We start from the raw sequence: 23,611 nt of genomic DNA, 5'->3' as shown, positions 1-23,611 counted from the left end.
GCTTTTTAGGTAGTTATCAGTATTTAAAAAGCAGCCAAAAGAAAAGTTTTGTGTCTGTGCTTATGTGAAAGAGATAAAGTGAAATATCTTCACAAGGGCTTTTGAGGACATTAACTTTAGTAGCTTTAATCTATGGGTTTATTATTTGAGGAGTGAAGATAAAAGCTTTGACTATTGTTAATTTTATATATCTTCTGTGTTCATTGTGAGAGTAATGCTATAGGTGAAAATTGCTTTTAAAAATGAAAGAATGGTGGAATTTTTAACCAAGGTGTTTTTTTGATGCATTTATTAGATGTTCTTCATGTAAAAGATTATCTTTATTAAAATAATTTCGTTCTGAAGATAATTTATAATCCCAGAAGCAAGAAGCTTATATTAATTTAAAACCCACTATGATTTAAAAAGTATTTTCCAAAGCAATTTCTATAATACACTTTGCTTTAAATCACATTTTTTTTCCTTCGTAATTGAGGCACAACTTACAGAGGGAACCATGGTCTAATACAATTGCTGCTATTGTGAGTGAAACTAATAAAAGATGAGAACCATGATTGTGTCCTATTTAGGAGCAAAAAGGCAGCTGAAAAATATAAAACTGAATTATTTTTGCAGAAGTCAACGAAAGGTTCCATTGTCCTTGACCACGTATTCCATCACGTAAACCTTGTGGAGATAGATTATTTTGGGCTACGTTACTGTGACAGAAGCCATCAGACGGTGAGTACGGTGACTGTGTTAAATTTTTCTGGTTATAAATTTCACTCTGTCTCTGGCTTTTCCTGATACGGTTTTAGGTGGTTAGGTTCTTTGTCACTGAAAAAGACTGAAAATCTCAAACATGTTTTCCCCTGATAATTTCTTTGCATTTTTTCCTCTTCTGCCAAAAGTCTATAGAGTTACTGGATTCACAGCTTCTGTAGATGTGTTGTCCTCTTTGCAGATGGCATATGTGGTTTCCAGATTTGCAACCTTATGAGAATGAATGCAGAGCGTCAGTGCACATGGAGGACTGAATATGTCATTTAATATGAGTTAGAAGGCAAGTGGCTAGTCTCTTGAAGTGACAGATATTAATTGCCTTTTAAGAAAGGGAATGGTTAGAGAAGAAATACAGTGTTAAAAAAAAAAAAAGTGCGTAAGTTTTATAAGTGAGATGAGCTGTTACAAAATAAAATAAGTAGAGGTTTTTTTATTCATGAACCTGATGAAATAAGAGTAATAAAGACAACTTAGCTTTTAGTTCTCATGTCAGTTGTTCACAAAGGTTAATTCAGAAGGTCTTCCAGTCCGGAGTAGAGAGTTCCTAAGAAATTCATCACAATGGAAAAACTTTGGAGATGACGATTTTGAAGGATGAAAGGATATTCATTAATGTGACTTTTGGTTTAGTCTGAGAAAGATCTTAGCTTCAGATAGGCACGGCTTCATTATGCAGAACGCTCACATGCTTATCTCAGAAATACCCTATTTGACTTGCCTTTTATTTTTCGTCCTATTCAACTGCTGTTGAAATAGAGATGTTCTCCTCTTCCTTCATTTGTTCTCCCATCCTCCACTGGGTCTTTTGTGGTACATTCAGTGAAGAACATGATTTTCTGAGTGGTGTTGCTGCTATTGATGGTGGTCACTTGTTTCTTTTCTTGAGCTAGTTCCTTAATCTATTCTGTGTCATGGGAGGATTTCATAAGGTTGGAATGAAAAATTGAGTGTGTTGGATAGCTTTCCATAGAAAGGAATAACTTTCTAAAGGCTAGTGGTCATTATGGCATGTTGCAAAAAAGGGGAACAGACATGTTTAGAAGTCCACTGAATTCTATCTTGTACAGACCACGAATAAATATAGCAGAACTGTAAATTTATACAGAAAGATTAAATTGAAGGCTAAAGAAGGTATCATGTGCTACATTCATATTTTTGAAATAACATTTTTTTCCTAGCAGAGAAAACTACAGTTTTCTGATCTTACCTACTATGTCAGACTTTCCCTGGAAAGATTGACTGTCTTGCTAAAGTTATATAGACCTTGTCTGTCTCTATCTTCCCCCTCACCCTTTTTTTAACTTTGCAAGGGAAAAATGTGAAAAGCTAGAGATTTCCAAAACAATGACCCCTACTGTAGCAGTTAGCATTGCTAGTTTATTGAAAGTTTTGTAGGGTTTAAATTAAGAACATTTTTTCCTCTTTTACTCCTAAGGTTTGGCATTTATGATCGTGTTTATGGTACAGGTTTTAGGAGAAATGACACATTTAGAAGGAGAAAGCTCTTAAGTCATATTGTTTTGATGGGATAAGAATATCAGGTGTGTAAAATGACATGAAAAAAGTATTCTTTGCCTCTTTTTGTTATATTCTAATAGTGAACTCAGCTAAAATAGAGGTGATTTGTAAACATTGCTTAGTCTTTGCATGTTCACATGTATTGTCTGATTACCTTTTAATTGTAGGAGGCTGTGAGAATAAGGTAATGAAATTTTGTACTTCCTCTTGGCAACAGTTTCATCAAAAGTATATTAGAAGCAGCCCTGCATATCTGATAGTTACTTAAAACAAATAAGGATTTAAACAAAAAAACCCTGTGTTAAAATAGTACAGGATATGGTTAAAAAAATCTTTGTCTTAAAAACCAAGTAATGGTTTTCATGAACGTCGATTGAATTACTGTACATTCGGGACCTCGCATGACAGAGAAGTTGTCTGCACTAGAGGACCAGGAGAACATAGAACCCTGGAACTCATCATCGTTCATCATCATTACCAACGTCATAATCAGTGCTCCAGAGACTGTAAACATTTTTGTTTGTTGAAATTGTATGTTTAGAACAGTTCTCTAGAGTATTATTATCTTTCTATTAGAGATGATGAAATGCAAACTAAGAAGGTTAAGCACCTTTCCTAAGGTCGCATAATCAGCACGTATTAGGACCAGAATTCCACCCTAGGTCTGAGTGTCTCCAAGACCTTTCAACCACTATAATATCCTGACTTTCAAGACAATTGAAATTGCAGCAGCACAGTCTTCCCTTTAAAGAACTGGTGTATTTGAAATTAATCAGAGGCTGGAAGGAACTTGAGTCATCTTTTAGGCTTTCAGAAGTTATTATAAATGGATTGTGATCTGGTGGAATAGATAACTGCCTTTGGAGTCACAAGATAGATTTGAGTCCTGTGTCTGCTCCTAAAAAATGGTCAAATCACTTAATTTTTCTGAATCTTGATATGCTTATCTGTAAATTGACAATAAAATGCTTTTTCTCCTCAACTCTCAGGATTGATGTAGGACAAAATTAGAACACATGATAGCTTTTTGTAGATAAGGTATTAAACATGTAAAAGGGCTTTCCTGTTGAAACTAGGATGGGAGCAAATATTGCCGGTGATACTAGTGGAATGAAGGAATAAGGAGAAAGTCTAGAAGAAAGAAAAGAAAAAATTAAATAAACTGTAGATTCTTAAATGCCTTTGGAGATTTTTGAAGATGAGTTTTGTTGATATTGAAAGCAGTAATGAATATAAATGTGATATCTCAATACTACTTCTGGTTTTAAGATTAGTTTTGAAAGGGAAAGTGCTTAGCCTGGGCATAGAGCCTATTTTCTGTTCCACTCTGGCTTGTGCCAGTCAGGTTCGTTCTTGATCCAGACTGGTGTGTGTGGGGATGTAGGTCTCTTATATTAGGGCCTTGGTCTGACTTACAGAAAATTCCCAGAAATTATAGTTATGTCTTACTTTAATGTTAGCACTTGAGGCTCCTTTACAGATTACTCCTTGAAAGGCAGAAGTTGTATATAATTGCAGCTTTTCTCAGAATATGGAAATCAGCGTGGCATTGAGAATTAGGCTGCTGGATCTGCTGCCCTTTTACTTAAGAAGTCAAAGGAGGGGGAAAGTGTGAAGCACACAGATGAAGACAGATGCAGACATTGTCTTCTGCCAGTGAACTCTGTTTTTGCTTTGCTAAGACAATAAAAGCAATCAGAAACTTCCCGCTTTCTTGACCACCCCACCCCCAAACACCTAGTTACTTCTTACACTTCCCATCCTGTTACCACCTTGCTTTTTATGTTTCGTGTCTTACCACCTTGCTTTTTCTGTTTGGTGTCTCTCTACCCTACCTACTCCCTCTTTCTAGTCAGTGTTCGGCGTGTTCAAGTCTCTCCCATTTAGAACCTCCCATTCCCCACCTCCCTTGTCCTCCTCTATCTGCTGCCATCTTTGGCTCCTTCTGCACCGCACATAATCTTCAGAAAACTTTGTCTAAATTCCTTACATTCACTTCTGAAATCCCATTGTTTCCTAAGTGTATCACCATGCAGCTTTGATCCCAGTCACATCACTGAAACTGGCCCTGCCTTGCCAGTTGCTAAATCTAAGAGACTCTATCAATCCTTATCTTACTTGACCTTTCTTTTGCTTTGACACTAACAACTTGTCCATTCTTGAAATCTCTTTGTGTTCTTCTGGCACTATATTCTTTTTGTTTCTCTCTTTTCATGTTTTCTCTAGTTATTCCTATTCATCCTCTCTACGATCATGATTCCACTGCCTGTTCCATAAAATGTTGGTATTCATCAGGATTTTGTCCTTGATTCTCTTATGCTTTCTGTTCAGGCCCACACATTTAGTGCTACCTTTGCTAGTACTGTTTATCTCTGAGATAATTTCCTTAAGCATCTAAACTAAACTGTGTATGTATTAATATTTGTATTCTCTTCCCTGCCCCCAAGTACTCTGAGTGTTGAATAAAAGTCCTCATCCATTGAGCTCTAGCAGGCAAACTCAAGTGTGTCCTCTCTGCCATCAGTAGTGGCCCTCTTTCTTTCATCCTGATGCTGTACTTTGTAACATGTGCGAGGTTTCACGTTCTGTGATTGTATGTTTTGGAAAGTCCCTATAATGATTGATAAAACATGTATAAGTGATAATGTGAATCTTGTTGCAAAGAAAGGAAGATTGTAGTCCTGGATCATTACAAAATGAAACTTACTATGTGAGATGTCTTCAAGCATCTGTGGGAGGAACAGAGGGGAAAGATCAAGAAGCAGAAAGTTCCTCTCAGGTAACCCTTTGACTTTATGAAGAACATCATAAGAAGCACAATATCCTGGGAGGGCTGACAACAACACATGAAGGGCATCTGGGAAACAATGATAGTGGGTGGCTTTTCAAGAGTCCAGGACCTGGAAGGGAATGCCAGAAGCATCTATAGAGGGCCCCACAGCACCGAAGCTCTCATTTTCCTGCTGACGAATGTGTGTTACTTTTCCTTGGTAATCTCATCTGTTCCATGGTTTAAATTATATCAAAAGACTGAGCCTCAAATTCCTATCTTCAACCCAGATGTTTCGGGAGGGACTACACTGTGTTAAAATTCAAAATCTGGATTCAGACTGTATGGGTTCAAACCACAGTCCACCTGGAGAGCTGTGTGTCACTGAGTGAATCTCCCTAACTTTTCTATACCTCAGTTCCTCTGTTTATAAAGTGAGGCTAGTAATGGTACCAGCTTCATAGGGTGGTAGTGATGATTGAAGGAATCTATAAAAAGTACACAGACTAGTGCTTTCAAATGTATGGTCCACGTAATGTTTTAGCTGCTATTCACTACTCAGATACCTCTCATGTATCTCAAAGGTAACATATTCAAAACTGAAGTCATCTTCCCCTCCAAATCTGCTTTTTATAAGAAATGTTTCTGAGATCAGTGATTTTCAAGATTTTTTTTTTTTCTTTTAGAGATGAGGTCACACTATATTGCTTAAGCTGGTTGGTTTCAAACTCCTGAGCTCGAGTGATCCTCCTGCCTCAGCCTCCCAAAGTGCTAGGATTACAGGTGTGAGCCACCATACCAGGTCTACGATTGTTTTTTTAAAAAAAAACAAAAAACAAACCCGTACTTGTGTATAATTTTAGATTGAGAGTTAAAATTTTGTAAGTTTTAGCAGATCCAGGTCTTAGGTTTATCATAAATATTGACACTGGAAAATCAAATTGTCATATTCCTTTTAAGTGTATCTTGTGAATTTATATTTCATAGTAATTTTGTACTCTTCATCTACCTTTACAAAAATATATGAACAAACTCTTTTTTAAAAATCAGAAACTTTTCTTTATTCCTTTTATGTCTTTAAACTTGTATTCCTATTCTACTTTCTCCCTAAAATGTTATTATATTTTTATTAATAAAATACATATATCCATAATATACATATAATTGGTATTTTAAAACTTTATTTCCTGAGATGTTAAGGATCTAATTGTTAGTGAACCCTAAGAGTAGTTGTTATTACCATGGTTGTCACTATATAATTAATTAAAACAGCAAAATACTATGCATTTTAATAATTATTAAACATATTTTCTGGAGAAAATGACAGATAGGGGCAGGACTAGATTGCAGCTCCCACTCGGACAGATAGTGCTGTGTGTAGAGACTTGCACTGTGAAATTTTGCTCCAGAATTACTGCAGAAATATACCAAGAAAGCTGAGAGAATCCATAGACCCTTTGAAGGAAGCAGATTGCTCCTGCAGGACCCCAGAGACACTGCAAATACCGTGCTGGTATCCATGACTGAGAGATATGAAGACAGTTCACATCACAGGACTCTGTGAAGACAACCCTTAGTACCAACCTGGAGTCTGGTAGCCCTGCTGCGTGGCTAGATCCAGAAGGGAAATAACAGTTACTACATCCCAGCTCTCAGGAAGCCACATTCCTAGGAAAAGGGGGAGAGTGCTACATCAAGGGAACACCCATGGGACAAAAGAATCTGCACAGCAGCCTCGAGCTCCAGATCTTCTCTCTAACATAGTTTACCCAAAGGAGAAGGAACCAGAAAAACAATTCTGGTAATATGACAAAAGAAGATTCTTCAGCACCACCCAAAAAAGCATACTTTTTCCTCAGCAATGGATCCAAACCAAGAAAAAGTCCATGATTTACCTGAAAAGGCATTTAGAAGGTTGATTATTAAGCCAGTTAAGGAGGCACCAGAGAAAGGTGAAGTCCAAATTAAGGAAATCAAAAAAATGATACAAGAAATGCGGGGAGAAATCTTCAGTGAACTAGATGGCATAAATAAAAAACAATCACAACTTCAGGAAATAAAGGACACACTTAGAGAAATGCAAAATGTTCTTGAAATTCTCAGCAATAGACTCAAATAAGCAGAAGAAAGAACTTCAGATCTCAAAGACAAAGTTATCAAATTAACCCAATCCAACAAAGACTAAGAAAAAAAGAATTTAAAACATGAACAAATTCGCCAAGAAATTTGAGATTACATAAGTGACCAAACCTAAGAATAATTGGCATTCCTGAGGAAGAAGAGGAATCTAAAAGTTTGGAAAACATATTTGGGGGAATAATCTAGTAAAACTTCCCTAGCATTGCTAAAGACCTAAACATACAAATAGAAGGAGCTCAAAGAATACCTGGGAAATTGCAAAAAGACCATGACCTAGGCACATTGTCATCAGGTTATCTAAAGCTAAGATGAAGGAAAGAATCTTAATAGCTGTGAGGCAAAAGCACCAGGTAACCTATAAAGGAAAACCTATCAGATTAACAGCAGATTTCTCAGCAGAAACCCTACAAGCTAGAAGGGATTGGGTCCCTATCTACAGCCTCCTTAAACAAAACAATTATCAGCCAAGAATTTTGTCTCCAGCGAAACTAAGCTTCATAAATGAAGAAAAGATAGTGTTTTTCAGACAAACAAATGCTGAGAGAATTTGCCACTCCCAAACCAGCACTATAAGAACTGCTAAAAGGAGCTCTAAATCTTGAAACAAATCCTGGAAGCACATCAATAACAGAACCTCCTTAAAGCATAAGTCTCACAGGACCTATAAAACAAAAATACAATAAAAAAAAAAAATACAAGGTATACAGGCAACAAATAGCACAATGAATGGAATAGTACCTCATATCTCAATACTAATGCTGAATGTAAATGGCCTAAATGCTCCACTTAAAAGATACAGAATTGCAGAATGGATAAGAATTCACCAACCAGGTATCTGGTGACTTCAAGAGACTCACCTAACACATAAAGACTCACATAAACTTAAGGTAAAGGGGTGGAAAAAGATATTCCATGCAAATAGACACCAAAAGCAAGCAGGCGTATATCAGACAAAACAAACTTTAAGGGCAGTTAAAGACAAAGTAGGACATTATGATAAAAGCCCTTGTCCAACAGGAAAATATCACAATCCTAAATATATATGCACCTAACACTGGAGCTCCCAAATTTATAAAACAATTACTACTAGACCTAAATAATGAGATAGAGAGCAACACAGTAATAGTGAGGGACTTCAGTACTGCACTGACAGCACTAGACAGGCCATCAAGACAGAAAGTCAGCAAAGAAACAATGGATTTAAACTATACTCTGGAACAAATGGACTTAACAGATATTTACATAACTTTCTTTAGTAGAGACGGGTTTCACCATGTTGACCAGACTGGTCTCAAACTCCTGACCTCAGGTGATCCATCTGCCTTGGCCTCCCAGAGCGCTGGGATTACAGGTGTGAGCCACCACGCCTGCTCATTTACAGAACATTCTACCCAACAACTTCAGAATATACGTTTTATTCATCAGCACATGGAACTTTCTCCAAAACAGACCATATGATAGGCCACAAAACAAGTCTGAATCAATTTAAGAAAACTGAAATTATATCAAGTACTATCTCAGACCATAGTGGAAAAAATTCTTTAAACTGAACGATAATAGTGACACAACTATCAAAACTTCTGGGATACAGCAAAGGTGGTGCTCAGAGGAATGTTCATAGCTTTAAATGCCTATATCAAAAAGTCTGAAAGAGCACAACTGGACAATCTAAAGTCACACCTCAAGGTACTAGAGAAACAAGAACAAACCAAACCCAACAGAATAAAGGAAATAACCAAGGTCAGAGCGGAACTAAATGAAATTGAAACAAAAAGAAATGCAAAAGATAAGTGAAACAAACAGCTGCTTCTTTGAAAAGATAAATAAAATTGATAGACCATTAGCAAGATTAACCAAGAAAAGAAGAGGGAAGATCCAAATAAGCTCAATTAGAAATGAAACAGGAGATATTACAACTGACACCACCGAAATACAAAAGATCATTCAAGGCTACTATGAACACCTTTACTTGCATAAACTAGAAAACATGGAGGAGATGGATAAATTCCTGGAAAGAGACAATCCTCCTAGCTTAAATCAGGAAGAATTAGAAACCCTGAACAGACCATTAACAAGCAGTGAGATTGAAATGGTAATAAAAAAATTACCAACAAGAAAAAGTCCAGGACCAGGTGGATTCACAGTTGAATTCTACCAACATTCAAAGAAGAATTAATACCAATCATATTGACTTAATAATGTCAATAATTATCCACAAGGTAGAGAAAGAGGAAGTCCTCCTTAAATCTTTCTATGAAGCCAGTATAACAAAGAAAACTACAGACCAATATCCCTGATGAACATATATGCAAAAATCCTTAACAAAATACTAGTTTACCAAATCCAACAGCATCTAAAAAAGATAATTCACCACGATCAAGTGTGTTGCATACCAGGAATGCAGGGATGGTTATAACATACACAAGTCAATAAATGTGAAACATCACATAAACACAGTTAAAAACAAAAATCACACGATCATCTCAGTAGATGTAGAAAGAGCATTTGACAAAATTCAGCATCTCTTCCTGATTAAAACCCTCAGCAAAATTGGCATACAGGGGACATACCTCAGTGTAATAAAAGCCATCTATGACAAACCCATAGCCAACATAATATGAACGGGGAAAAGTTGAAAGCAAATGGAAACACATTTCATGTTCATGGATGGGTAGATTCAATAATGTAAAGATGACCATACTGCCAAAAGCAATCTACAAATTCATTGCAACTTCCATCAAAATACCACCATCATTCTTCACAGAACTAGAAAAAACAATCCTAAAGTTCATATGGAACCAAAAAAGAGCCTGCATAGCCAAAGCGAGACTAAGCAAAAAGAACATAGCTGGAAGCATCACATTACCTGATTTCAAACTGTACTATAACGCCATAGTCACCAAAACAGCATGATACTGGTATAAAAATAGGGACATAGACGAATGGAATAGAATAGAGAACCCAGAAATTAACCCAAATACTTACAGCCAACTGATCTTTGACAAAGCAAACAAAAACAAAGTGGGGAAAGGACACCCTTTTCAACAAATGGTGCTGGGATAATTGGCAAGTCACATGATGGAGAATGAAACTGGATCCTTATCTCTTGCCTTACACAAAAATCGACTCAAGATGGATCAAGGACTTGTATTTAAGTCCTAAATCATTAAGACTTGAAACTATAAAAATTCTAGAAGATAACATTGGAAAAACCCTTCTAGACATTGGCTTAGGCAAAGATTTCATGACCAAGAACCCAAAAGCAAATGCAACAAAAATGAAGATAAATAGATGAGACTTAATTAAACTAAAGAGCTTTTGCATGGCAAAAGGAACAGTCAGCAGAGTAAACAGCCCACAGAGTGGGAGAAAATCTTCACAATCTATACATCTGACAAGGGACTAATATCCAGAATCTACAAGGAACTCAAATAAAAAAGAAACAAATAATCCCATCAAAAAGTGAACTAAGGACATGAGTAGACAATTCTCGAAAGAAGATATACAAATGGTAACAAATATGTGAAGAAATGCTCAACATCACTAATGATCAGGGAAATGCTCATCAAAACCACAATGCAATACCACCTTACCCCTGCAAGAATAGCCATTATCAAAACATCAAAAAATAATAGATTTTGGCATGGTTGTGATGAAAAGGAACACTTCTACACTGCTGGTGGGAATGTAAACTAGTACAGCCACTATGGAAAACAGTGTGGAGATTCTTTATAAAGAATTAAAAGTAGAACTACCATTTGATTCAGCAATTTCACTACTGGGTATCCACCCAGAGGAAAAGAAGTCATACAAAAAAGATACTTGCACACGCATGTTTATAGCAGCACAATTCAGAATTGCAAAAATGTGGAACCAACCCGAGTGCCCATCAGTTAACGAGTGGATAAAGAAACTGTGGGGGGTGTGTGTGTGTGTGTATGTATATATGTGTGTATATATGTATGTATATATATGTATGTGTGTATATATATGTATATGATGTAATACTACTCAGCCATAAAATGGAATGAATTAATGGCATTCACAGCAACCTCGATGGGATTGGAGACTATTATTCTAAGTGAAGTAACTCAGGAATGGAAAAGCAAACATTGTATGTTCTCACTCGTAAGTGGGGGCTAAGCTATGAGGATGCAAAGGCGTAAGAATGATACAATGGACTTTGGAGTCTCGGGAGGGAAGGGGTAGGAAGCAGGTGAGGGATAAAAGTTTACAAATTGGCTTCAGTGTATATTGCTTGGGTGATGGGTGCACCAAAATGTCACAAATCACCACTAAAGAACTTACTCATGTAACTGAATACCTAACCTGTTCCCCAAAAACCTATGGAAAAAAAATATTAAACATAAAATGTAAGTATTTATTGGAAATGCATCTTTTAATGAGATGAGTGGTATTTTTTCTTTCCAATTAGTCCATTATAATATATTCCTGGAATGATTCCAACTCTACCTTTTTCTTATATATCTGAGAGCAGTGTTTTTTCAGACCATTCAATTGGGTTTTTCTTCAGTGTAGTTGAAAACAATGAATTCAAGACCACCTGACTTAAAATTTGTTAATTGATCATTATAGTAATCAACTCCACAATTTCTAGGAAATGCTTTACCAACTCTTAGCAAAATATTATTAATTATAATATTTTCTTTTTTAGAGCCACCTGATTTAATCCAATATTAAATAAATATTAAATAGAAGGGATTTAGAAAAATTTAAAAATCATTAATTTTAACATATGTTTGCCAAGGTAAGACTTTTATTAAAGTGCTTTTATCTAATCACATACTTTATATTTTCATCATAATCTTGGAATTGCAGGTTTAGTTCATTTGGCTTATGAAAAATCTCCAACATAAAACTCTTGGACAAAGCCAGTCATTCTTAAACCACTTAGCCAAACCAACTTGCTTTCTGTCATTTTGTCAATTTAAATAAAAATGTTAACTTGAGTTCTGTGAAAAGTATTTCATTTTGGAATTCTATTCCTAAGACAGATAAGGCAAAGCATTTTGTTACCTAGATAAGTCTGCTTTCACTTACCAAGACTTTGATTTGTCTTATTCTTAAGGAACTGACAATAACTAGAGTATGGAAGTTGCAAGATCATTAAACAAAAATTACTCCTGGTGCTGCCCTCCTGTACAATGTATCTGATTTTAGAACCACCCAAGTATAGGCCAAAATATCATGCTTCTAACACTTTGCCTAGTCCTTGCCAGAAATATGTATAAAATGGAAAAAGACATAAAACTATTTTTTTCTGATTTATGGTGTCTTTATTAAAGACAACTTTGTTAATATCAGTATTTTAGTCTTTCTGTTCTTCTCCTGTGATTATTCATACCCTTGGGCAATGCACTATAGGAGCTTGACAGGGCTGAAAGGTGCCTTTCAGTAAATTGGGAATGGAGAATTTTGAAAGGAGAGTGCAGTAGGAAAGGAGAATTAGCATAATGTAATCTTGGGTCTATTCTTCGGTAGATCAGTTTTGGAATAGAGTGTATGTGGAAGTTGAGAATCTGGAAATTGAGTTCTTAAAACTATGTTTACCCGTGTATCCTTTGGAAAGTCCTCACGTAGCATCCCTGAGGTGCCTGCACCTTTGTTACAATAGCTTAGTGAATGCCAACACCATCTACCCGATTGCTCAAGCTAGAATCTTGGGTGTCATTCCCAACTACATCATCTCGCCTCTCCTCATAGCCAGTCACCAAGTCCTGGCAGTTTCACTCCTTAATGCCTAGAGTGACCATACAGTTCACTCACTAATCCAGGATACTTCTGAGAGTAAAAAGGGACATTGTTAATAACTAAGCTGGGACAACTAGTATAAACAGGTCTTGTGGTCACCCATTCACCTCTCTAGAATCAGTCTCCATCTCTGAATTTTGGTTTTGGTGCCAGATGAGCTTGGGTTTTTATAAAAGCTTTTTTGACTGGCTGTCCTGTCTTTGGTCTTACTCCCTCCAGTGTTTTCCCCACTGCAATTGCAGTTTTCTTTCAGAAAGGCGACTTTGATGATGTCTCCTTCTGTGGCTTAAAATTCTTTAATGGCTCCCTAAGGGAAAATCAAAATTCCTAAACACGGTTTACAAAGTCCTTTAAGATACACGGCCCTTGGTTATCTTGAGCTCCTTTTCTTGCCAAATGACTTTTCAGTTCCCCATCCAAATGCGTACTTCAGGTACACCACAGCTTCACTGAACTACCTGCAACTCCTTAGCTGTACCATAGTGTCTCTGAGGATTGTATGTGCTGCCTCCCCTGCCTGAACACCCTTCTTGTTCTCTTCCCTTCCTTCATTTTTCCTTGGTTAAATCCTGTTTACCATTACCATCCCCAGAGTGTGGTGTTCCTGATGTTTCTTCCTTCCTGAAGCTTTCCCCGACCCTCCAGAAATATTTTGGGCCTTCTTGTATCACATATTACAAATACAACATTGTTTGTGCCTGTTGAATAATAACATTTGATCAGATACTTTTTGAAGGGAAGCATCCTATTCACCCCTTTATTCCCACCTCTGTCACTGCAAAACAAGTGATCTGTAATGTTACTGAATGAAAGAACTCTTGCCTGGACAGTGTGGGCAGGTCAGTGGGAGGTGAGAGCCTTGACAAGAGCGTTCCTCCACCTCTCCTTCCCACGTCTGCCTGCTCCCTCCTTCTCTTATGAAAGGTGGAAGGAGGGAGAGGATCAGGAAAAATAACTAAGGGGTACCAGGCTTCATACCTGGGTCACAAAATTAATCTGTACACCAGACCGCCGTGACACAAGTTTACCTGTATAACAAACCTGCACATGTATCCCTGAACTTAAATGTTAAAAAAAAAGCTTCCATGAAATGACAACGACGACAGCAATTGAAAACAATAAAGATACAAAGTACTTAATAACAAAACTGTCAGGAATGGTGGAATTGTCAACATATACATACATGTATATATTTGTATATATCTATATATCCATATACATTTATATTTTTATATATAAAACCAGGTATGTAGGTATGCTAGGTGTTCTTATCAATAAATGCAGTACCTGAGAAATTTCTGTGACCCATACCTTCTTAGTTATATACATAAGTGAAAGGACTATTGATTTCTTTACTATGAACATTTATTAAATTAGAGTGTCCTTCTCCCTGGTTAAATCAGAATGAGCCATAAAGGAAGGAATTTCAGACAGTTGATTGACTAATGGGAAAACAGTGGTTTTAGAGTTAATGATTTTAGACATTTTCTTGATTATCATAGAAAACTAGTTTGTTTTTAAATTTAGAGTTTCAACACAAAGCTCTGATAAATTAACCTTGATTTAACCTTATTCTGCATCTTAAGAGAGTTTTCTCCTTGAATATAATAACAATTTAATTGAGATATATCAGTAGCCTACTAATAAAATGTATTTTATGGAATATTTTCTATTCTACTTATATTTTATAAAATTGCAAATTTATTGCATTATGTACTGAAAGCTAAGTGACTAGTTTGTCTATCATTTTAGGACCTGTTCCAATAAGAGAGATGTTCTTGGAATTGTTAAAAAGTTGTGCAGGTGCTTTTTTGGTTGGTGGGAGAGTGGTGGGAGAGTCCCTTCTGGACTATGAGTTTTGAGAGCTGCCTTATGAATTAACAGAAGTGAGCCTTTAAAAGCTGATGATCTATAGGAGCTTATTCTTTCACGTTACCCATCAGTTTTGGGGGTCGCAGGATATTTTATGGCGGATATTCAGGAAATGTCTTGTTTAACATTTTTTAGAGTTATATCTTTACTCGCATCAGCACACCCTGACCTGGGACTGTGAGGAAATATGAGCATTTGCTGTTGCCCATCTCCATTTAGTCACATAGCAGGTACTTATGAGGCAGTCACTGTGTCTCAGGAAATGTGGCACAGTGGTGAGTAAGAGCCAAGGTCCCTGGTCTCAAGGATTTTATTTCCAGGGGTGAGGCAGACTGTAAAAAGATGCTCAAATATCAGGTGCTATATGCTTTGAAAATATGATGATATGCTAGAGTTTTGTGGAGGCTCCTTCCATTGGGTGGTATGTAGAGAAAAACTCTCCAACCATGTTTTTCCTCTATTCTAACATCACCACAATCATCAGTGTAGAAGAAACTTCTGGGACCAAATGTGTGGATATTTTCTCCCCACACACCAAGCAGTGGATAGCAGCTGGGTGTCCTCCAATTCAGTTTGGACACTATCTACCTGGAGATAGCATCAGATCCCACAGGTTGGGGCTCAGTCCCCAAGACTGTTCTCTGCACCCCTGGACACCAGTATGAGTCCAGGCCTCTGGCACTACTACTGCTACTTTTTCTTTTGGAGACTATAGTAGCATCTCACTATGTTGCCCAGGCTGGTCTTAAACTTCTGGGCTTGAGCAATCCTCCTACCTTAGCCTCCCAGAATGCTGGAATTACAGGCGTGAGCCACTGCTCCTGGCTGAGGCCTCTGGAACTTTTAACTGACTGGTTTCAAGTTGTAGTTCCCACGACCTTCTCTTTGGGTTTGATTAATTTGCTAGAGCAGCTTACAAAACTCAGGGAAACACTTACATTTACCAGTTTATTATAAAGGATATTGCAGAATATATAAATGAAGAAATGTATAGGGTGAGGGATGGGGGAAGGGGCATGGAGCTTCCATGCCCAGCCTGGGCATGCCACCCTCTGGGAACCTGCATGTGTTCAGCTACCTAGAAGCTCCCTGGACCCCAAGTCCTCTTGAGTTTTTATGGAAGTGTCATGATGTCAGCATTCCTTTTCCAGGTGTATAGGACTAGACCTTCTCTGGGGAGGGTTCCCCACTGCCCCGTGATCTGCATGAACACAGGGGAAGGTCTTAAGACCCACAGTCAGAAAGGTGGGGGAAGATTAGAGTCCTGCTTGGGGCAGGTGAAAAAAGGGCAGGAGAGAGACTTTGTGTCTTGAGGCCTAACATTCCCAACACTTCAACAAAAGACTAACAAGGGCTATGAGAGTTACGAACCAGGAGCATAGATGAAAACCAATATATATCATAAACACCACTGGTGGTTAGAAGAGACCTCTTTGATATTTACACTGAGGCTGGAGTGATAAGGGGAGGAGCATGGCAGGCAGGAGGAACAGTTGGCGTGGGGGCCCTAAGGCAGAGACAGATGCGAAGTGTTCTGGAACTGAGAGGAGTCCAGTGATGCTAGAGTTGTAAGGAAGAGGGTGATGAAGTGGGAAGGTGGGCAGGGCCCCCATAACATAGGGCCCAGCAGGCTATTGTAGGCTCTGTGTACATTTTTATTGGAAATGTCAAGATGAGGAGTGATAGGGAGTGATAGGGAGCTGGTTTTTCAGTCTGTGAAGTCAGTTCTGATTTGCATATGTTGGGTTTAAAATGTCCATTCGACATCCTAGAGATACTAGGGGAGTAGAGGAATAGGCTGGAGTCACATCTAGGAGTCTCTGGTTTTTAAAGTCATGAGACCAAATAAGGTCATTTAGGGAGAGGAGACTAATTGAAGATGAGAAGGGGCAAGGCTGCAGTGTGCAGCTGTGCTAACCATGTGGATGGTGCATGCTGGAGTTGGTGCAACTGTGTGGGTGGTGCTGAGCAGGGCACCTGGACCCTACTTACTTCGCAGCTCCCTGGGCTGACTCAGCTCCTTTGTGCCAGATTACTTGGTTAGCTAAAACTGTGTTTATGTTCAGCTTCTAGGACAGAGTTTAAATGAACCCTAACTTAACCACCTGAATAATTTAAATTACTACAGTTTCAAGACATGGCAAACTTAGGATTTTATTTCAAGATGAAATGGTCTCAGTCTGTATACAGTGATACCTCACTTATCCACATTTTAAAAATGTGTTGCAACTTCACTTACCCAAAATGTAGTTGAAACTTCCCGGAGATCCAAGGTTTCTTAAGCAGCCCACATTGATTATCTTAGAGTCCACTCACGGGATTCAGCACTTTCTCAAGGAATCTGTGATCCCTAAAACCATGTTTATTTTCATTTTAGGAAGAAATCTGAACACGTTGGTTATTGTGTGCCCTGGTCCTAAGAGATTTGAAACAGCCTGTTAGATGCAATTGTAGGGCAGCTCCACTAGAGATAGGCATATCTTGGCGGGAAGGCATGTTTATAAAATGATTGGTGGGCTCTGAAGACATATAATAGTAGGTCCCTGGAATCCAGTGTATTTTCAGTAACAAAAAAAGCAACTTTCATCAGACCACTGTATTAGGAATAAAATTAGTATGTTTGGAAGTCAGAGATATACAGAAAAGTTTATATGATGTCTTTGTGGACTAAATGGAAAAATGATTGCTAAATTGAAAGTTAGTTAGGATGACTTTTCAGAGTCACCTCTGGTTTCTTGAATGATATGGATGGAGGGAGGTTTCTAGGTATGTTCTAGAACATCTGTGCCAGTACCTGGGACGAAGACATAAAGGGCATGCACATCACGTTCACAGATGGTATAAATACAGGAGGAACAGCAAGTTTGTTGAATACAAGAATGAAGATAAAAGAGGTCTGGATAAATTGGGAAGTGTTCCTGTTATTCATTGTTGTGTAACTAGCCATCTCAAAATGTAGGGGCTTTAAATTACGCCAACACACATTTTGCTCGTGGATCTGTGACTTTGGCAGGGCTTGGCAGAGCCCACTCATGTCTATTCTACTTAGTGTCTGCTGGAGCAGCATGAAGGCTGGAGGCTGGAGTCATCTGAAGTCTCAGTCTTGTGTGAACTGGGTGATGTTGGCATTGGCCGGGGCTTCAACTGGGAATGGAGTTCCTACTTGTGGACTCTCTGTGTTGTTGCTTGGCTTCCTCGCAAGGGTGAACATCCAGAGGGCAAAGGGAGGGAAGGATACCAGAAGGAGCGTGGCCGCTGTGCATGACCAAGTCTCAGAAGGCAGGCAGTTACTTCTGCCACCACACAATGTTACTTCTGTGACATTCTATTGGTTTGAAGTAAAGTCCAGGCAACACTCACCCAGCCCCCTGCCACTCAAATTCCCTCAAATTTGCACCTCTCAAAGTTTTTACTGAATTACCTGAGTAGGCTGATTAGGCTTCTGGATTCCAGGTTTGCTTTACTTTAACCTACTCTCCTTTTACTTGCTGTTAAGGTGATCAGATTAAAATGCAAATATTATCAAGTTGCTCCCCTCCTTGTAAGATTTCAGTGACTATTCATAGTATTCTGCTTAAATTCAAATTCTGTTATGCATATGAGACTCTTTATGATCTGGGCGCTATCTGTGATCTGTAGATCCTTCTGTAGCCTTCTCTTCCATCACTACACCATACACTGTTTTTACTCTTGGCCAGGTAACATTTAAAGGGGAGAAATACTACATTATACCTTTTGATAGGAATAGTGTTGACTAATTTAAAGACATGTTTTAATACATGAGATTCCTCTGGCCAAAAATTATTTATATTCTTTTTACATATAAAATGCACTCATCCCTCCCAAGGCCTCCCAATATTCTTATTTATTATGACATGGGACTTGAGCTTAAGATATACCATCTCCAGCTTGCAGTGAGCCGAGATCGCATCACTGCACTCCAGCCTGGGCGACAGAGCGAGACTCTATCTCACTCAATCAATCAATCAATCAATAAAGATATACCATCTCCTCAGATCAGACTCTTTGAGCATTTTCCCTCAAGTTTAACTCCTTGAGTACAGTCCCTTTTGATCTGAAGATATTGTGAATTAAGGTGATAAGATATATGTTTCCTGCCTACCCGCCCCTGTGGAACGTGCATAAGATAACCAGTATAAATGCCTCCAGTTAGAAAGGGGCAAAACAGGAGGCACACAACAATTACTAGTCCATAATACTAGTTTTGAAATCTAGCCAGACACATGTGGTCATTTCTCTAATTAGGACTTGGTCCTATTGCCTAGAAGTTATTCACTATAACGATTGGCCCTGTCTTCTAGGCTCTCGTTTCTGTTGTCTGGGCTTGCTTGCTTTTTAAATAAAAAGTAGTGTGTATTTACAGGGGTGTAGTGTTCTCGGCCTGGGTTTTGCCTAAGGAAGATTGGGAGTTCAAAGGCCTCTTTTCCGTTTGTAGTATCCCTGTCCCTTTCAGTCCAAGCTGGTATAATTCTTCTGAAAGTTTTTGTGGATTTCTTACGAATCAACCTTTAATTAACTTTATTAGACGAAGGCAGCCCCCACAGCTTGCTCTGGAATAAGCTCTTCTGTACCTTAGATTCCCTGTAAGGCTGTTGGGACACAATTAATCTTAAGATTATTAGAGAATCTTGTTTTGAAAGGGTCCATGAGGCATGGTGTTAAATCTTAAAAATTATATTACATCTAATAAAGGATTTTACAGTTACAGCATGTTTACCTGACACCATGCTGCATTCGTTCTTAGCCCAGAAGCCATTTCTTAATTGCAGCATTGTTTGCCTTCTGATAGGACTAGGAATGAGAAAGTTTTACTTTTAAACTCAGTAAAAAGTCCTGGCTCCTTTATATTTTAATAGTTATCTAATAGAGAGATAATAGTTATTTCTCTCTTCTTACATTTCATTCGTAGGCAGCAAAATGAAGCCAATCAGCACTTTCAGCAGTTTACCTGGAAACCTGCTTATCTGAATCATCCAGTTCATTCGGTACATGTTTTATTCCACATTTTTTTTTTCTGTTTCCAATAGCTTTCTCTGTTTTAATTGAGGCTTTTAGAGACAGCCTCTCTGCAAGCCCTCAGGCTTCTGCCAATATTCTCCTTAAGGTCCTTCTTTCTACTTCATCCCAAAAACACATAGTGGAAAGTGGAGGGAGTGGGGCCAGATCATGGAAGGCCTTAAAGGTTATTAGAAGGATTTTGGGTTTTACTTTGAGTGAGAAAGGAAACTGCTGTAAGATATTGAAGAGTTAGCTGATTTGACCCATGTTTAAATGATTTTCTCTAACTGCAAGGGCAGACATAAGGATACTATTAAAAGAGTTGTTGAAGAAATCCAGGTGAAAGATGATGGCTGCTTGGACCTGAGAGTAGTGAGAATTTGACCTGTTATGTTTATATTTTGAACATAGAGCCAACAAGATTTGCAGGTGGATAGAAGAGATAGAAGAGAAAGAGGTTTCGATTGGAACCAATGGAAAAGTGCTTTGCTATTTACTGAGATGGTGAAGACTGCAGGAGAATAATTTTTTTTTTCCAAGGGGGTAGAATAATCAGTTTTCTTTTGGACATCTGAAATTTGAGATTCTAATAGGCATCTAAGTGGAGATGCCAAGTAGGCAGTTGGATTTAGCAGGGAATTCTGGTCTGGCTATTAATGTGGAAGTTGTCAGTGTATAGATGGTATTTAAGGCCATGAGCCTTGATGTGAGGTATGAGCTCAAGCAGTCAAGTCTTTCCTGGTCAGGGAATTATTAGCAACCAGAAACAGATTTTGAAGATGTGGCCAGTAAGACGGGGGGAGAAGCAAGAGTGAGGGGTGTCGTAGAAGCATGTGACCTATTTCAAGAACATGGATGAAAACTGTGTCTATCATTAGATGGAACAACGTGGAGGTCATTGCAGTAAATACTAAAATGGGACCACGAGGAGATGAGAGAGTGCAGAACAACTTTTTTTTTTTTTTTTCTCATCCAGAGAATTATTTCAAAGCACAGAAGTTAAATGGACAGGTATGGGAGTCAAAGTTTTTTGGTTTTGTTTTGAAGATGGGAGAAATAAAGACATCATTCTTCCAAGAATGATTCTGTCAAAAGGGAAACCTTCATGGTACAGGAAAGAGAACAGAAAGTTGCTGGAACCATGTTCCTGAATAGATGAGAAAGGGATGAGCCTAGGTGGAACATGGACAGTTCCTCCACAGCAAAAGGAGAGAAGGCAGAACACAAGCTCAGATGCAGGCAGGTTGGTTGATGGGGCCAGGATGCATACGCATTTCTCTTCTGATTGTTTCCGTTTTCAGTGAAATAATGAAGATCTTCAGCTGAGAGTGAGGAAGGGAAAGGAGATGTTTAAGGACAAGGAGAATGATGGAATAAAATGTAATAGGGATTCTGTGTGATAGTAAGGGTTCCCTTGGGTTGTTGCTAATGCATGTAAAGCAAGCCCACCTATGACTGTGCAAGTTGAGCCTCCAGTTATGTTCAGTTCCTTGGGTGCTAGCATGGAGAATACAGGGAATTGGAGTTACCCATGGGTGAGTTTTTAGAAGCAGGATGTGTAAAGGAATTGAGGACATTTGCAAGCGAGTGATTATAATGAATAGTGAGGGAAATGACATGGGTTGGGGGCATCAGCAAGGGACAATGAAAAGGTAGTAGGGTCAGTGAATTGGGTGTCTTGGTGGAGTCTGAATATTAGAGTGAGCTGGGAGAAGAGTATTAGTTGAGAGTAAGAATCTTGAAATTTAAGTTGTCCATTACTTCTCAGACAATATTCTAGAAAGTATCTGGGCCCGAATGTAAGATGGAATGGCTTCAGTTCCTTGGAGCTGCTGTTCTGTACTTTTGGGCAAGTTGTTTACTTAGTGTTTCATTTTCCTCATTTATGGAATGGCAATTATAGTAGTTATTCATAGAATTATTAAGAGGATTAAAAGAGTAAATACATGTAAAGTCCACAACAGTGCCTGTCACATTGTAAAAATTTAATAAATGTTAGCTGTTATTATTGCATTTCTGTAACCTTAGAGTGGTGTCAGGTCCATGGATGAGAAATGAGGAGTATTCCCGGGGCCAGTGACACTTTATGAGAAGCCACATGGTCCAACAGAGATTCCTTGAAATTCGCTTTTGCTGAAAAATGGGGCCAGTTGTAATTACCTCTCCCTCCCTGTAGATCACTCCAATGACAGGTCCTTGTTTTTGTCGCCACTGCAAGATAGCTCTATTATGGTGGTTTTACTTGAGGTCCTAAGGCTTCTGTGACTCATGAAGGATCAAATTAAAATCACATCTTCTTGATGTTGCTTCGAGGGCCTTAGATCTGTTTACAGGGTCTGTGGGAAAAGCACAAATAGCTATAACCCAAGTCCTGGATTCCTTGAAACATGTATGTGAATTATGTTGAGTCCTAGAACTCCCCAAGAATGACCTGTTGTATCACTTTTGGGATCTTTGTGGCTGTGTTGTCCCTGATACATGGCCAATCCTGTTTTACTCTCTTAGATCAAGAGGCTGTTTTGCTATATTAATGAAAACTGTGTGTGCTTTTAAGTCCTTTTATTTGGCCTACAGGAAACTTTATTAAATGTCAATGTAACATTCTTAAATTCTCCAAAGGAGAGTCAACATTGGACCCCGAGTGAAATAAGATGCAGCAAACTCTCATTATTTCATGCTGTCCTTTCTTTTAAAAATTTTTTAGGGTTTGTTCTACTATTATAGCTCTAGGAGACTCCAAAAGAACAGTTGACAAATGAAAGGTTGGACCCTCAATTTAATATATATCTTTTGAAGGTTAGGATAGTGATTGGCTGGACAGTATTAGAGTTTCGAAACCTAGTTCTGATACTGCTACCTAGGAAATTGATGAAATTGAGACATTATCAGCCAAGGTGGGTAAAAGCAGCCAAGGGCATTTAGCCAGGACTGTCAGAGAGTAAGAAGGGTCTGTCATTGCTCTCTGGGTTACATCAGTGCTGTGATTAAGATTGACAGGCCTGAAGTGGTAAGGCTCTAGAGCTGCTTTACCTCGTCCACTCTGGCAAAGGGGCAGAGTCCGAGAGGACTGTCACCATGACTCCTTAGTGATTGAGTGTTTAGGGTATAATATGTTAGGAGCTGACTGTACAAAATCAGGATGAGAGAGCAGGGTCTGTTTGGGTTCATTGTTACCTTTCTACAAAATGGGATCTCATCCAGCTTGTCAGCATATACAGACTGCATAATATGTTTGAAATAGGAGAGAGAGGGGAGTGGGGAAGGGGAAAGTGATTGAGTGATTATCCCAGAGAATGGACAGCTTAAATGTTGAAGAGAGAATGAGAGATAGGGCTATTGTTTCTCGTGACCATCTGGCTAGGCAAGAGACAGCACACCAGGGTACAATTCAGAGAAGCCATTCTGAATCAACATTGGACCTGGTGTGAAATAAGATGCAACATGGCTTTTATTGTTGCATGCTGTCCTTCCTTTATTTAAAAAATTTTAGGGTTTATTCTATTAGAACTCTAGGAGACTTCAGAAGAACCGTCTCTTAGGGCACCACACTGCATAGTTCTCAGTTCTCTGCTCCTCTTGCCTCTCACTTGGGGCAGGTGGAAAGACTGAATGGACTACTTCTCTTTCTGGAAGTTTTCCATGAATATTGATTGCTTAGCTGTGTATTTGTTAGCTATTAGGCAACACTGACTTCAATAGAGTGTTCAATTGTAAAGGACTTGGAGTGTTACATTCTGTGTTATTACTTAGAAATTTATC

At 38.4% G+C, this 23,611-nt stretch overlaps 1 protein-coding gene across 1 annotated transcript in view; it reads left to right on the top strand.

Annotated features, from left to right (window-relative positions):
• The window catches only part of EPB41L4A (erythrocyte membrane protein band 4.1 like 4A), a 256,390-nt gene that overhangs the window by 110,705 nt on the left and 122,074 nt on the right, over positions 1-23,611 (top strand). The window contains exon 2 of the mRNA XM_011958280.1: positions 616-720. Within this exon, the coding sequence (XP_011813670.1) occupies positions 616-720 (105 nt within the window). The remainder of the gene's footprint in view (positions 1-615; positions 721-23,611) is intronic.

This window comes from Colobus angolensis, unplaced genomic scaffold (genome assembly GCF_000951035.1).
Source record: "Colobus angolensis palliatus isolate OR3802 unplaced genomic scaffold, Cang.pa_1.0 Scaffold465, whole genome shotgun sequence".
NCBI classification, from domain to species: Eukaryota; Metazoa; Chordata; class Mammalia; order Primates; family Cercopithecidae; genus Colobus; species Colobus angolensis.
Note: the sequence above shows the minus strand (reverse complement) of the source record. Positions and strands in the feature narration are given on the sequence as shown.